Below are 15,812 nucleotides of genomic sequence, written 5' to 3'. Positions count from 1 at the left end.
GGGTCATGATGAATGTCCTCCTAAAATTGGAGCGACATGCGTGCTAATTTGTGGACGTGCATAAATTACATTCACGTGTACACACACATCCTGCCTTTTATATATACAGATATATATATATATATATATATATATATATATATATATATACACACACACAGAGATAGATGTATATATATATATATATATACACACACAGAGAGATAGATGTATATATATATATATATATATTATATACAGTTTCAGTTGAAAGCTGTGGCCATGCTGATATATATATATCATCATCAACATCGTTTAACGTCCACTTTCCATACTAGCATGGGTTGGACGATTTGACTGAGGACTGGTGAACCAGATGGCTACACCAGGCTCCAATCTGATCTGATAGAGTTTCTACAGCTGGATGCCCTTCCTAACGCCAACCACTCCGAGAGTGTAGTGGGTGCTTTTACGTGCCACCGACACTAGGGCCAGTCAGGCGGTACTGGCAACGACCATGCTCAAAAGGTGTTTTAACATGCTACTTGCACAGGAGCCAGTCTGATATATATATATATATATATATATATATATATATATATATATACATACACACACACACACACATATATACATGCATACATACATTTATATACATAAATATATACTTATACATACATATATATATATATATATATACACACATATATATATGCATAAATATGTATATACATATATATATATACATACATATATACATATATATACATATAAATCTATATATATCCCTCTATACATATACATCTATACATATACATCTACATATATACACGTATATATACACATATATACACATGTATATATAAAATACACTGCTTTATTTTGAGATTGCTAGTGTTAACAATACCCGCAAATAAAATACAGATTGGAGTTATAGTGAGCTATATTCTGCTTAATAATCTTAATGGAGGCAATGCAAGCAGAAACTAGAACATAATTAATAACCAGGATGAAAATCAAATATATACATATATTCTTCTACATTTATAAAATGGATATAAAAATTCCAAATATATAAATATAAAAATACATATAAATAGATAAATATCGATGTGATACATAAAACACGGTGAATTTCAGATTTAAAAGTTATAATACATTGGTGTAATAAAAATTTGAGATGATAAAACATTAAAAGGATGTACTAAAATACCACAAAAATAATACAAAACTTTTAAAATTCCATTTACATGCCGTTTCAGAGATATGCCAAGTAATATGATATATTTCATATTTTTAAAACTGACACTCCCTTTATCAGGATGTTTTCACACAATACAGAAAAAACAAATACAGAAATACAATTATACAATTACATACCAGCCAACCGAAAAATATTACTTTATTGCCTATACGGGTGTACATAGAGGGAAGAACACAATATGATTTGGGGGTCATATACAACGGATGATATAAAAATTTATAATGACAAAGTGAGAAGAAAACGAATGGGACACAAAAGACAATAACATACAATAAAAGACAATATGGGGTTAAAAAGACAGGTATGCTCTGACCCCAAGAGTCCTGTCTTCTCAACTGACACCTTTGGTAGTCCTTACGATGTGCTCGCGCAGGGCCTTTCACTCCTAACATCCATGCTACATGCGTCCATCTTTTTTTGAACATATACTCTGACAGACACCTCCTTTCCAGTCCCACCTTCCTTTCCAATCCCACCTTCCTTTCAAGGCTGGAGACAAAGCTGTCTGTCACAGTACCTTTCATTCTTGACTTCCACATCACTTCTCTCACAATTGCTACTACAATGAGAAAATAATTCTTACCTTCTTCCGTAAGGAAATCCGGTGGGTTAATTTTTAAGATTGAGCCAGACAACAGCTGTACTCTTCTCCCATCTGATAACAGATGTTCTGCATAAGTCCACACTTCTGATATACCTGGACACTGAACAATAGCGTGCAGGACTGTTTTCACGTCCCGCCCGCATTTTGGACAGGCCAACGGCCCAGGGTGGCCGTGTCTGGTGAGCTTCTCCCGAACGGGTAGGGCTCTTCGGTAACACTGCCAAGTCAAAAACTTTTGTAAGTTATCCAGTGTCTTCGGCCCGAATGTTCTTCGGAACCAGCTGTCTAACTGATTGTCATCGAGATCCTGGGCCCTTCCCAGGGCATCATCATTTCCAGCCTCTACTAGATTACTATAGTAAGCCGCGGCGGTACCAAAACCGCTGGCATTGCCCGAGCCGCAGAACTGGAGGAGAGCCTTGTGTCCCTCCGTATACCAAGTACCCAACCTCGATCTTTGATGAAACCAGTTTTCTCTACCACCAAAACTAGTAAAGCTGGGGAACATCCGTTTAGCGAGCGGAGACCACACCCATTCACCTTCCAGGTAGAGCCAGAGATGCCTCAACCTCAGCACATGCTTGCACATCAACATCCAAGGCATCCCTAACCCACCCTTTAATGGCTTTTGACAGCAGATAGAAGTCTTAGAAGTGGAGTGGAGTTCTTCCACAAAAAGCGAAAGATTTGCCTCTCCAACTTGCTCAACCACGAATCTGGACAAGGAACAATAGTTAGGCGGTAAACGATGACTGATGCGATAAACACATTAGCCACCTCTTCCCTCCCTTTCAAGGATAGCCACCGCCAAGACCAAGTCTTGACTAAGTAGGCTAATTTGCTCGATACCTCTCACCAGTTCTTTTCTATCTGGAGATCTGGACCAAACCAGATTCCTAGCAACTTAACCAGGCCCTCCATCCAGCGTCCTACAATGCTATTCGAAGGCATCGTCTTGTCCCTCCAGGTGCTGAGTTGCAATCCGACTGATTTTTCCTGATTAATTTTTGCTTCTGCCACCATCTCGTAAACCTTGATGGTTTTTGCCTCCTTTCTGTAGGTATTCCATCTTGGTCATGATGATAGAGATATCGTTCGCGTATGCTGTAACCGATCTTCCACCTCCTGGATTCATTGGGATGCTACTCAGCTTTCACAGTAATAGCTCGAGGGCCACCACGTATAAAAGCAGAGAGAGTGGACACACTTGGCGAACCAACCGTTTGATATAGAACGGCTTTGAAAGAAAGCTGTTCACCCAAACGATTGAGTCAATGTTGTCGCACAACTGTATGATCCATCTGAGGAAACCAAAACCCACAGAAACCAGGTAATGATGGTCCACCCTATTGAATGCTTTAGCTTGGTCTAAATGGACCAGTGCTCCATCTTTGCCAGAATTATTACTGTACCCTTCTATGGTGTAGCGTATAAGATGAAGATTATCCTGGATGGTTCTGCCAGAGACCGCACAGGTTTGTGCTTTCCTGATCAGGCCACCCGTGACACGTGTCAATCTTTTTGGCCAAAATCTTCATCTCTGCGTTCAGTAGAGTGATGGGCCTAAAATTATCATCCCCCTTGTCCAGGTCCTCCCTGAGCAGCGTAACCACTCCCCGGCGCACAGATATGGGAATTCACCCATTCTGTTGCCAGTTCGTGTAAACGCTAGCCAGCATGTGCCCGAACAAGTCTGGCATACTTTTATATAGCTCGTAAGGTAGACCATCGAGTCCTGGCACCTTACCACCGCTGCAATCAGCTATGGCCCCAATCACTTCCTCAGGTGTGATCGACCCCTCACAGCTCTCTGCATCCTGCCCCGAGAGGCGCGGCAGCCTGGCGAGGAAGTCTGTAAGGTCTGTCCTCCTATCTGTTCCATCGCTCCCCCCGAAAATCTGGGCAAAGTGCTCCTGAAAAGTCTGACACATCTCCTCAGGTTCGTTTATCAATTTACCTTGCGCATTCGTCAAAGATCAAATTGTGGAACCATTACCACGTTGAGCCTCCACAACACGTGCCCATCCAGCAGCCTTGATTCCTTCGCTCCCTGTTGCACAAAGTCTAGCTCTGACGATACACCCCATGTGCTTGCCTTCGAGGTGCTGGTTTACCTCCAGTCTCTTCACCTTCACCTGGTATACGTCGCCAGTTCTCATGGCTTTCTCTAGGGCCTTAACTAGTTCAATTTCTTTCCTACGCCCTCTAAACCTGTACTATATCTAATAGACTCAAACCTGTACTATATCTGATAGACTCAAATTTAATGGCTCTTTTGAGAGTGTACCACCATTTGTTATTAATAATGGAACCGGTCAATGCCCTCTGTATTAATGACTTAATCCGGTTCCTGTACTCCTCAATCGCCAAAAGGGACTTATTGAGTTTCCAGTAGCCGGATCCCTTACTACGTAACTTATCTGGGTACAGTTTACAAGTGACCATCTTGTGGTCGCTGTAACTGACCAGAGGATATTGTGGACACATAACTATATCTTTATCTAGTTTTCTAATAAGAATCCTATCTATGTAAGATCTAGAAGATCCGTTGCTATTTGACCATGTCCACAATGGAGCATCTGAGAATTCTAGTCTGTAGGGATCTACTAGCTGAAAGCGACTTAGTAGATCCCAGAAGCCAATGTTAGGTCTCCTATCCAAATAAGAGCCAACACTATCCACCCACACATCGAAAATAGTGTTAAAGTCTCCTAACACAAGTAGTGAATGTGATGTGCCTAGAAACTTCTCCAAATCTCAGTAATAATCAGTCTGACTCAAATTGGGTGCATAAACTGCCACCAGCCTGATTTCCTTACCACAACTGAATGTCAGGTCTAGAACGACCAGCCGACCTTCTGGATCAGAAAAAATTAACTTTTTCTCTGAAACTTGGTTTCTTTTAAGTAGGACCAACACCCCACCCCCGCCTCCTGGACGGCTTGGAGAAACGAATTTCTCGTAGCCTTTCAGGAGTGGGAGTAGATCTCTTTGCCCTTTTAACCGAGTTTCAGTAGCAACAATAACATCTAAACATTGTGACCTTATGTCATTTAGGAAACGCCCTTGTTTCCAGCTCAAGGCCAGGCCACGCACATTTAAACATCCTACGTGAACAGCCACGAGATGACTTACCTTTTAATTGGTGTCTGGAGGCAGGTGGGGGGCACCTCCTCTTCTTTTTCCCAGGCTCGTGGCTTCGGAGTGATGAGGCCCTCATACATATTTGTGGAAATGTCCATCCGGGGAGAGCAAACACCTTTCCTAAAGTCATTCGCTAAAATTTTGTACGTCTTATTGTTAGTTTTGTAAATCTCTAAACCTTCTATTTTGTTTTCTGTTTCAATTTTTTCCACGTGATTCATTGCTAGGTGGTTTACTAGATCTCTAGTTGAGATGCGAACCGCCATGTAGCAAACGTCTTCTTTTTTCTTTTCTGGCATTCTAGGTCTTATATTGTCGTGGTTCCGTTTTAGCTTTTTCTTTTTCAGGGGAGGGTGGCTTCATTCTTCCTCTTGTTATGTACCAGAGACCACTCCTCACCTTCTTTTTCTTCTGGCATTGGTGTTGCTTGCGGGGGCCAACGCCACTGGTTCTTTCTCTGCTGGTTCCTTTTCCATATCTTCTTTCTTTTTCTCAGCCTCTTTGGACTTACAATCTGCCCTGCGGTGGCCCTTCTTGCCACACTGGAAGCATCGAGGCTGGTGACCCTCCACCATCACTACCAGACGGGTCTCACCAACATCGATAATTTCTGTAATCTCTTCCAGCATGATTTATTCAGCTTGTATGATTATCTGGATGCTTTGTCCATGCCAGTTGCGTGGCTCCATCACGGCAGCGTCTAATACTGTGATTTTTTTCTTCCGTGCCTATTGTCACTTCCGCGACGAGCCACTCTGGGTCCAGCTCAGGGGGAATATTCATAATATTAACTTCTACCCATATATATGGGCAGAAGCACCACTTCTTCCATTCTCAATGGGTCTACTGTATGGAGCCGGTCTTCCTCTTCTGACTCCATCCTGACCTCTACCTTTGCAAATCGTCTTCCTCTTGATCAGCCTCCACAACATAGTCACTCTTTTTTTCCTTGATTTTATATGTCTTGAAAATTAAGTTGTCTTCTCTCACTCTTCTTGAATGCTCTTTGGAGGGACCACTTTGGTTTCATGTCACTCCCATGTTACTCAAGTTAATTTTTCTTCCGTTTGTTCCTGCCGCAGTGGCGAAGTCTAACTGTTTTTTTGCTTTTTCTTTTTTCTCTTCTATTTTTTCCTTTGTTAGTAGACTTGGTACATCTACATTCTTTTTCGTGGTTGGCGGCTTCATTAATTTTTGTTCATGTTTTCAATTTCTCTTCGTTTGCAGACTCTTTTCATCCAAATCTTCTTCCAGATGTAATTCAACAATTTTCCCATTAGTTCCTCCACCTCGACATCTTGTTTCTTCAGGCTAGCCATAATGCTCACTGCACTGTTTATCTGGAGGCTTGGCCTCCAGATCTATGAGACCCACAGATGCTGCTGTTAGGACTGGATTAACACCCATAGTGACTCTAATGACTAAAAAGATTTTCCTTCCTCTATATAGGATGTTTTTTCATTTTCTCCCAACTGCTTGAAGGTTTATGTTGCTCCAGCCACTTGTGAGTTAACTTTATCCTCATGTGGTAATGAAAAGTGAAAGTGACATCCAATATTTGCTGTAGTTATTTGTCTTTGATTTAACAGTATGTCTATGTATCAACTTTTCTTTCGATCTATGTATCTACTGTCTCTCTCACTTCCTCTGTGTCCCTCCTCTCTCCTGCTTTTAATTTAACAATGTGTGTGTGTATCTACATTTCTTTTGATCTATGTATATACTTTTCTTTTGATGTATGCATCAGTCTACTCTGAAAATACTGATAAACATTTTACTTCTCCCTTCAACTGTAGAAAAGTAACAGTAACATCCACAGCTATTTGCTGAGAGAGAGACAAACAGAGGGAGAGAGAGACAGACAGAGGGAGAGAGAGACAGACAGAGGGAGAGAGAGGCAGACAGAATAACTGTCAGACAGACAGATAGATATATAGATAGGCAACATTTCTTTTTGCAATTTCCATATTCTCAACCCCTTTATCATATATCATTGAAAACGAAAAGTTTTCCAGCGGTTTCTGTATGAGAATGGTTCCATTCTCTTTGATTATTATTTTCTATCCACTCCCTTCCTTCACTCAACCTATCTCTCTAAATCTCTCTCTTCCCCCCTCCCCCTCTATGTCTCCTTGCCTCTAACTGTCCTGCATTCAATGTGTTATGTTTCTCTTACCTCTCAGCACTATCAGTCTCCCCCCTTCTCTCTCTCTCTCTCTCTCTCTCTCTCACTCCCTCTTCCTCCTCTTTGCCTCTCACTTCAACTATACTTCCTCTGCTTCTGTCCCTCCCCTCACTTCCACTTTGCCACTCACTTCAGGCATACCTCCTCTATTTAACACCTTTTATTTCTCTTTTTCTTTGTACCTCTCCCTTCAACCTTTTTACCTCTTCCTTTGAAGTGTGACACACACCGCAGGTATGTACAAAAACAAAAAAAAAACTAAGTATATTAATATTATTAGTAATTGTAATAATAATTACAATAAAAAACTATATTGTAAATAGATTAACTAATCATTTAAATATTGATTTGAACAAATACTCATTTTAGCTATGCCAGTATTGTAAAACAAATTGAATAACAAAAACAATGTGTGTGTAGAGATAGGTGAATGTTTACTTTCTACACTTTTCATGAATAGTGTTGAGCTACAAACTGTGAAGTTTGTTGATATTCCTGTCAACAAATCATTCATTTGCTTTGTGATTTTGAAGACAAGGTAACAAAAAATTTCTTACTTGAAAAATAACTGTACCTTTAACACTTTCGTTACTATATTTCTGACCAAAATACACCCCTCATGAGTTTCAAATTAAATTCTAAAATAATCATGAATTTAGACTAGTCTCATTAAACACCTGTAACTTTTTTATTTATCAACATATTAATGTGATATTCGGAACATAATTAAAGAAAGGGTTCTTAATCAATTCTATTGCATAATTTTTGTCTCAAAGTTCTTCACGTACTGGGGGGGGGGGTGTACTGCTAGTGTCTCTCACATGTAAATATTGGTTCAGCTTCACGAATCGTACTCATTCATAATACTGGAAATATATTCATCGCCAAAAGGTTCCTGGTCGCTCCAGTAATTTGTTATTCTGGGTAACTGTCTAATACCCATAATAATATTTATGGCAAAAAATGCCCGTATTTCATCTACAGTTGCAGGAAACCACAAGCTATCTTTTTTTTTCCGGCTTGTTTACATTCTGCGTAACGGTTTGTTTCCGCAGTAATCATTTCAAACAAGCATGAAAAAGAAGTCTAAAGGTTTCGCTTCCTGAGAAAGACTATGGGTAGACCCTGTTTCCTCAGAAAAATTGTTAATAAAAATATTCTAAAAATCTTTTTCTGGTGTAAAATCATCTTCGCTGTCGCCGTCGCTGCTTTCAGAATCGCTGCTTTCAGTTTTGGATACAGAAATATCCGATTCATTATCGTTCACCACGTGCTTTTGTAGCTCATTTATTCTTTTCTTCGATATCTCCATATCTTCTGTTGAAAAACCTTCAAATTCGGAATCACTGCTTGATAGCATGAAACTCCTCTCCATCTTCAAAGTTGAAAAAAATTAACGCTGCAAAAAATATGGAAAAAAATCTTCCAAAATTCACTGAGTTCAAATATCACGCCAAACAATGTGGGAGACAATAACTCAACTGTTTGCAAAGTGAAATCAGGTGTTTTAACGAATGTACTAACGAGATTTGGGTTCAAATATACATTTAAATAACAACGGGTACGCTTGGCCGGCTACAGCCGGGTTAGTCTTATGAACCAAAAAATTTTTCGGCCGGCTACGGCCGGGTTAGTAACGAAAGGGTCAATGAATCTGCAGCATAAATCCACATGTTTGAGCTGCAGCAGTGTGGTCTTTGGTGACAAGTCCAACTGAAATTTTCACTAGATTCAAGTTCATCTTATCAAATTGGAAACTACTATTCTCCAGGTCAGTCCTCCATTTGTACACAAAACTGGCACCTCATACCTGCCCTATACACATAAGTTTACACTTCAATATTTTAACATACCTCTGATTTTGAGGTATTTCTCTACCACTTGATGTCAATACATTTAGACATCATCACCACACATGATAACAAATACTCTAAACATAAGCATTTGAATGATTTCAATGCAGCATAATATGCCCACAAAATACTTCTTCCCTCTATTTAATAAAATTAATTTTTTTAGGTTTTAAAATAAATTTGATCCAAGAGATGCAATTTTTTAGATTTTAAAATGAATTTGATCCAAGAGATGCAATTTGTTTTAAATACTCCTTCAAGCTGAAACTAATATTCACATTCAAATAATGTTTCCTCAAATAACCTCTTGTTATCAGTAGCATGTATGTACATACATATCATCATCATTATTTTATGTCCATTTTTCCATGTTTACATGAGTCAGATAGCAGTCACTGAAGCATATGTTTTATGATCAGATGCCTTACTTGTCACCAATCTTTACCTATTTTTCCTTAATTGTTGAACATCATGAAAGATTGGAAACAAAAAAATACTTGTATGATAGTAGCACTAATTTACAACTATCACATGATTTCAAGTCAATCATACACATACACTACACAAAGATCCACTCACAAAGCTGTGGTTAACCCAGGACTAAATTAGGTGACACTTGATTGAGATGTCATGCAATGGGACTGAACTCAAAACCATTTGCTTAGGAAGTAAATTCTTAACCACACAGCAATAAAACATGATGAACATGATTGCTCTACTGTGTTTAACATTAATTCTATATTTCTCATCTGTTTTAGGTTGGTCAATGCAGACATAAATTTTTATGAAAACAGCATGAAACAATTAAAAGGAATTACTGATATAATTAATGATTTGCAAACAGTTTGGAACACAAACCATGAGAGATGACTACTCCTTAATTAATTAATTTTATCTCAAACATTTATTGAAATAAACTGTTTGGTTAACAAGTTTTGTTGATTAATCTAGTAAAATTAAAATAATTATGCTAAATTTGTTTTTGTTAATTATTTTTGTGAATTTTTAACAAGTCTGTGACTATATCTGTGATCTTCATCTTGTTTTATAGAGACATAGTGTACTGAGGATGTTCCAACCCTGATCATTCTGTCTTTTATTCATGCATAGGGCATCTAGGACTACACTACCTAATAAATTGTAGTTATTCTTGTTTAATGCCTGATCTGTTTAACCCTAACCTGTGATCAAATATGTTCTGTGACTAACCCAACTTTCATTTAGTACAACTAGGACTACAGTACCTAATGCAATTTTGTCAATGGTCTTTGTTTAAAGATGTTTCCACTATGACCATCTCATCTTTTATTCATACATAGTGTATCTAAAATTACATTAATGTATAGTATAGTAATGAGTATTCATGGCTTTAGATAGTAAACAACAAGGAGCTAAAAGATGGAGCTGGTGCTACTGTTTTTGCAGTCACTACTGCAATTACTTTAATTGTTGGAGCTGTTTTGCAGTAATAATGTCATCAAAGTATTTCGTATTATGTTGACTGCATCACTGTTTCTTCTCTAAATTGGAAGAGAAATTTCATGTATGGAAACCTTGAATCAAAGGGCCTTAAAGTTAAGACCAAAGTTGTTGTTAGCAAGAAGACAGATAAGACTCTCTTTCCATCAGGTAAAATGACCCTGCTCAATATGTAGGAAAGGAGCGGGTAGTAATTCCATTTGTTGCACCCAGTGTAAGCTATGGTCACACATATATCATTGCAGTGGAATCACAGATGCAGTGGAATCACAGATAGATTAACAGATAAGGTTACCTCCGTGTGTGGCAGATGTGCAGGAATGATAAGCACCCAGAGCATACGGGACTTAGACTCCCTCAAATGCCCAGGAGGCTCTCTTGAGGTAGTAGATAGTTTCTGTTACCAAGGTGACAAAATTAGCAATGGGCGTGGATGCTCTGAAAATGTTGTTTTTAGAATAAGAATAGGATGGAGGAAGTTCAGAGAGCGACTACCTTTGTTGGCAATGAAAGGACTCTCTCTCTCTCTCAGAATGAACAGTAGATTGTATGATGCTTGTGTACAAACGACTATACTCCAAGGTAGTGAGACATGGGCTCTGAATGCAGAGGACATGCATAGACTAGAGAGAACAGCTGTAAACCAATGAAATTCAGAAGATAATCATTTATTCCTTTCATCTCTCTTATTACCATGCTATACTCAGCTGACACTTCATTCTGAAACATATATTGAGTTCTACATTGGATTATTAGTCTTGCAATGCCTAAGCAAAATACACACACACACACACACACACACACACACACACACACACACACACATATATATATATATATATATAAGAAATCCAGAGGTTCTCAGTATAGAAGACACTTAGTAGCACTCATATGTCTTTACAGGGGATCAATTTCACAGGGTAAAGAATGTCTATAAGAAGGATCAAGTTGAGTGGATATAGAGGCAATTATGCAGATAAACAAATTAGATCATCATCATTTAACGTCTGTTGTCCATGTTGCCATGGGTTAGATATATTAAATATAATAATTTGGATATAAAATACAAAGTATGTGTACATGCAAAACGAGAGAAAACAAAAAGGTGAAGCTTTCAGACGATAAATATTTAAGTATAAATATATAGATATGCTAGCGGAGATACCCAGTGTTGCGCAGGATTAAAATGGCATACTTTTTTATTCTTTTACTTGTTTCAGTCATGTGACTGCGGCCATGCTGGAGCACAGCCTTTAGTCGAAGAAGTCGATCCCAAAATTTATTCTTTGTAAGCCAAGTACTTACTCTATCAATATCTTTTCCGAACTGCTATGTTACAGGTACATAAACACAGCAACATCAGTTGTCAAGCAATGGTTGGGGTACAGACACACACACACACATATATACAACAGTCTTCTTTCAGTTTCCATGTACGAAATGCACTCACAAAGCTTTGGTCTGCCTGAGGCTATAGTATACACATGCATACATTTATGTATATGTATATATATATATATATTATGGAGATGTACTTGCATAGCAAGTGACCTGATCTGAGATCATGTGCTGAAACAAAAGTAATTGCAGCATGGAAGGTGTTTATAAGCCATTTAAAAACACACAAAAAAACGGTTTTTGTGTGTTTTTAAATGGCTTATAAACACCTACACTGCAATTGTTTATATTAGGTTGTCAAGAAAGTTCTTGCAGAATTTTTAATTTTGGTTTTAAATTATGTATTTTCAAATTAATTTTCGCTAAATTACTTTGACTTTATATATCATTTTAAAGCCCGTTTTTCGCTCTCTCTAATTGTGTTACTCTTTTTCTTTTTAAATAATATTGCCATTTTTTCCGGAGCGTTGAATACAACATGGACAAAAAGCAAATTCGCACAATTTTCTTATTCCAGTTCAAGCTAGGCCGAAAAGCTGCTGAAACAGCTCGCTTTATCAATGATGCATTTGGCCCAGGAACCACTAATGAACATACAGCACAATGGTGGTTCAAGAAATTTCATAACGGTGACAAGAGTCCTGAAGATGATAAGCGTAGTGGTCGGCCATTGGATGTTGACAACGACCAGCTAAGAGCCTTAGTTAAAGCCAATCCACTCACAACTCTTCAAGAGCTTGCTTCTGAATTAGATGTAACATATACGACAATTTCCAACCACTTGAAAGAGATTGGAAAAACAAAAATATGAATTGAACGGCAACCAAAAAAAAAACGTCGTTTTGAAGTGTCATCTTCCTTTCTTTTATCAACAAGAACAACTTGTTTCTCAACCAGATTGTGATTTACAATGAAAAATGGATTCTTTATGACAACCAGCGATGCTCAGCTCAGTAGTTGGATGCTGATGAAGCTCCACGACACTTCCTGAAGCCAAAGTTGTATCAAGAGAAGGTCATGTTTGGTGGTCTGCAGCTGGTCTCATCCATCGCAGCTTTTTAGATCCAGGTGAAACCATTACGGCAGAGTACTGTCAGCAAATGGATGAAATGCATAAGAAACTCCGACAACAGCAGCCAGCATTGGTCAATAGAAAAGGACCAATTCTTCTCTACGACAATGCTCAGCCACATGTCGCACAACTGACCCCGCAGAAGTTGAATGAATTGGGCTATGAAACTCTGCCTCATTCACCATACTTACCAGACCTCTTGCTTACCGACTACCACTTTTTTAAGCATCTCGACAACTTCCTGCATGAGAAATGCTTCAAAAACCAAGACAATGCCAAACATGCCTTCAACAACTTCATCACCATCAGAACACAGCATTTTTACGCTACTGACATAAATAAACTTGCTTCACGTTGGCAAAAGTGTGTTGATTCTGATGGTGATTATTTTGATTAATAAAGTTTTGTTTGAGCCGAGATACGTGCATCTGAATTTAAAGGTTAAAAACCACAAGAACTTTCTTGACAACCTATTTATACATATATATATACTGTTGCATTTGGGGATGCTCATGTTTCTCAGTTTAGCGAATAACACACGCACTATATATTTGGTGTTCACTTGCATCAGCTTTATTTTATATTAATCGTATTTCAGCCAGAGTTCTTTCATCACACTTCTGTGACCTCATCAGTGGTCCTTTGCTTTCTTCTTTCTTTTTTGTGTGTCTTTCCTTACTAATGCTCAGCCATTTTGTATCTCTATTGTATGTGTCTCTATTTGCGCATGCGTATACCCCTGTGTGTGTGTGGGAATGTGTCTGTATTATCAGTATCCCCTGTTTCTACACATTTGTTTAATTTGTTTTTATTTTGTTCATGTGTTTATATCTACTTTATTCTTGCTTTTTTTGTATTTAATTCCATTTATTTATCTGTGTATTATATTATATTCATTGCATTATATTATATTCATACTAAACATAGACACAGGGGTATATGCATGTGCAAATACAGACACATACAATAGAGATACAAAATGGTTGTTCATTAGTAAGGAAAGACACACAAAAAAGAAAAAAGAAAGCAAAGGACCACTGATGAGGTCACAGATTACTATAAAATAAAGCTGAAGCAAGTGAACACCAAATATATAGTGCGTGTGTTTTTACTGGCTAAACTGGCAACATGACCATCCCCAAATGCAACAATATCTGTTTTGACACACGAATTCACATCAAGAATCTTGGAAACTGAATATATAAACGTATATATATATATATATATATATATATATATATATATATATATATATAGGAGAGTATTGTAGTTCGCTTGAAGCATTGTGTATTGTTTGTAAAGAATAAAAAGTTTAGGAAGGTATAACAATGCAATATAGAACAAAAAATGGACTGTATACTTGTTGTAACTTGGTAAACTGTAGTCCAATGATATTTCGGAATTAGAATTCCTTCTTCAGATCTTCTAATTCCGAAATATCATCGGACTACAGTTTACCAAGTTACAACAGGTATACAGTCCATTTTTTGTTCTATATTGCATTGTTATACCTTCCTAAACTTTATATATATATATATATATACTAGTTTAAAATTTATTAATAAGGGTAGAAATTGATATTAAACAATTAAAACCAGTGGTCTAGCATATTAAAAAAATCCAAAGATTAAAATTATATTACATACAAAAATAAGAGGAATGACCAGCAAAAGTGGACTCCTATATGCTAGAAATAGATGTCGAATCATCTAACCACAAAAAATATGTTCTCAGTAAAAATTTAGCGACACAGCAGACTGTAAAAGGGCAAGACAAATGAAAAAATACTAAATAAAAATAAAAAAACGATTAACCTACGTACCATGGTTTCACCTGTTAAAATTTACATAAGTAAATATCTGCAGGCTCATCAGCGTAGTCTGTCGATTTATAAAATATAATTTCCAGAACTAGACACAAGACGTCCACCCAAAAGGGAGCACGTGTAGAGTTCTACAAATTACATTCAGTGTATCCTTTCAAATGTCTTCAATCTGGCGTGCTGAGTCCGGAAATAACTCTGCAGTTAATAAATTTTTGCAGCTAATTTACCGGTTTGAGAACATCATTATTTGAAATTTATGAGAACATTATTATTTGACATTGCTTAGAAAATATTTTTCATTTTTAACCTCGTATATAGTATGAACTAGGAATTTTTACCTTTAAATTTTGGGGAAAAAAATGCGGATTATACTCGAGGATTTACGGTACATATACGTAATTTTATTTTTGTGTACGTTTGTTACACATATTCAGTCACCTATCTTTCTTCTTTCTCTCTTTTTCGTTCCTTACGAGAAGTATCCTCTCCCTGTTCGTTACGTCTATAGCGTCTTATATCAATGCGTTCCTTTCCTTGCTGTTACATTTAAATCCTTTTTTTTCTTTTTCCCCCCTCCCTACGTTTTTATTTCTCATCTAGCTTGTCTGTTATAACGTCTATATGTATACACCAAGTGATTTTCGCATGCAAGCATGATTGCGTACATGTGCATTTGTGTGCGTATATTTATGTATTATATATATATATGTCTGTAAATGTATGTTGTCTATGTGCATCTATCTGTGTTTTTTTATGTATATATATGTATATTTTAGATGGTCTAGTTGTAAAATATTTATGTAATGGAACATGTAAATTTTAATCTTAATTTTAATGTATTAATTGATTTATATTTCGTATATAATTATTTACAATGTGTATTTTGAATCCGCTCTTTGATTTAAGGTTTTCCTCAATTTTTATAATAGGACGAGTTTTTATTGAATTCATTTATTTTGTTCATTGAAAGGACCAATAAAACAAATCCATTTTTAAAGGGTATCCTTTA

At 37.2% G+C, this 15,812-nt stretch overlaps 1 protein-coding gene and 1 pseudogene across 2 annotated transcripts in view; both read left to right on the top strand.

Annotated features, from left to right (window-relative positions):
* LOC106871767 (vacuolar protein sorting-associated protein 54) overlaps positions 1-10,004 on the top strand; it is a 484,461-nt gene extending 474,457 nt beyond the window's left edge. For both annotated transcript variants that reach the window (XM_089359786.1, XM_089359787.1), the window contains one exon: positions 9,788-10,004. In XM_089359786.1, the coding sequence (XP_089215912.1) occupies positions 9,788-9,899 (112 nt within the window). In that variant the 3' untranslated portion in view covers positions 9,900-10,004. The remainder of the gene's footprint in view (positions 1-9,787) is intronic.
* Positions 10,005-12,262: 2,258 nt separating this feature from the next.
* LOC149133235 (histone-lysine N-methyltransferase SETMAR pseudogene) lies at positions 12,263-13,504 on the top strand (annotated as a pseudogene).
* The last annotated feature ends 2,308 nt before the right edge of the window (positions 13,505-15,812 follow it).

The sequence above is a fragment of the Octopus bimaculoides genome, chromosome 11, assembly GCF_046866305.1.
Source record: "Octopus bimaculoides isolate indiv1 chromosome 11, ASM4686630v1, whole genome shotgun sequence".
Taxonomy (NCBI): Eukaryota; Metazoa; Mollusca; class Cephalopoda; order Octopoda; family Octopodidae; genus Octopus; species Octopus bimaculoides.
The sequence above is the reverse complement of the archived record's forward strand: the minus strand, read 5'-3'. Positions and strand labels throughout refer to the sequence as shown.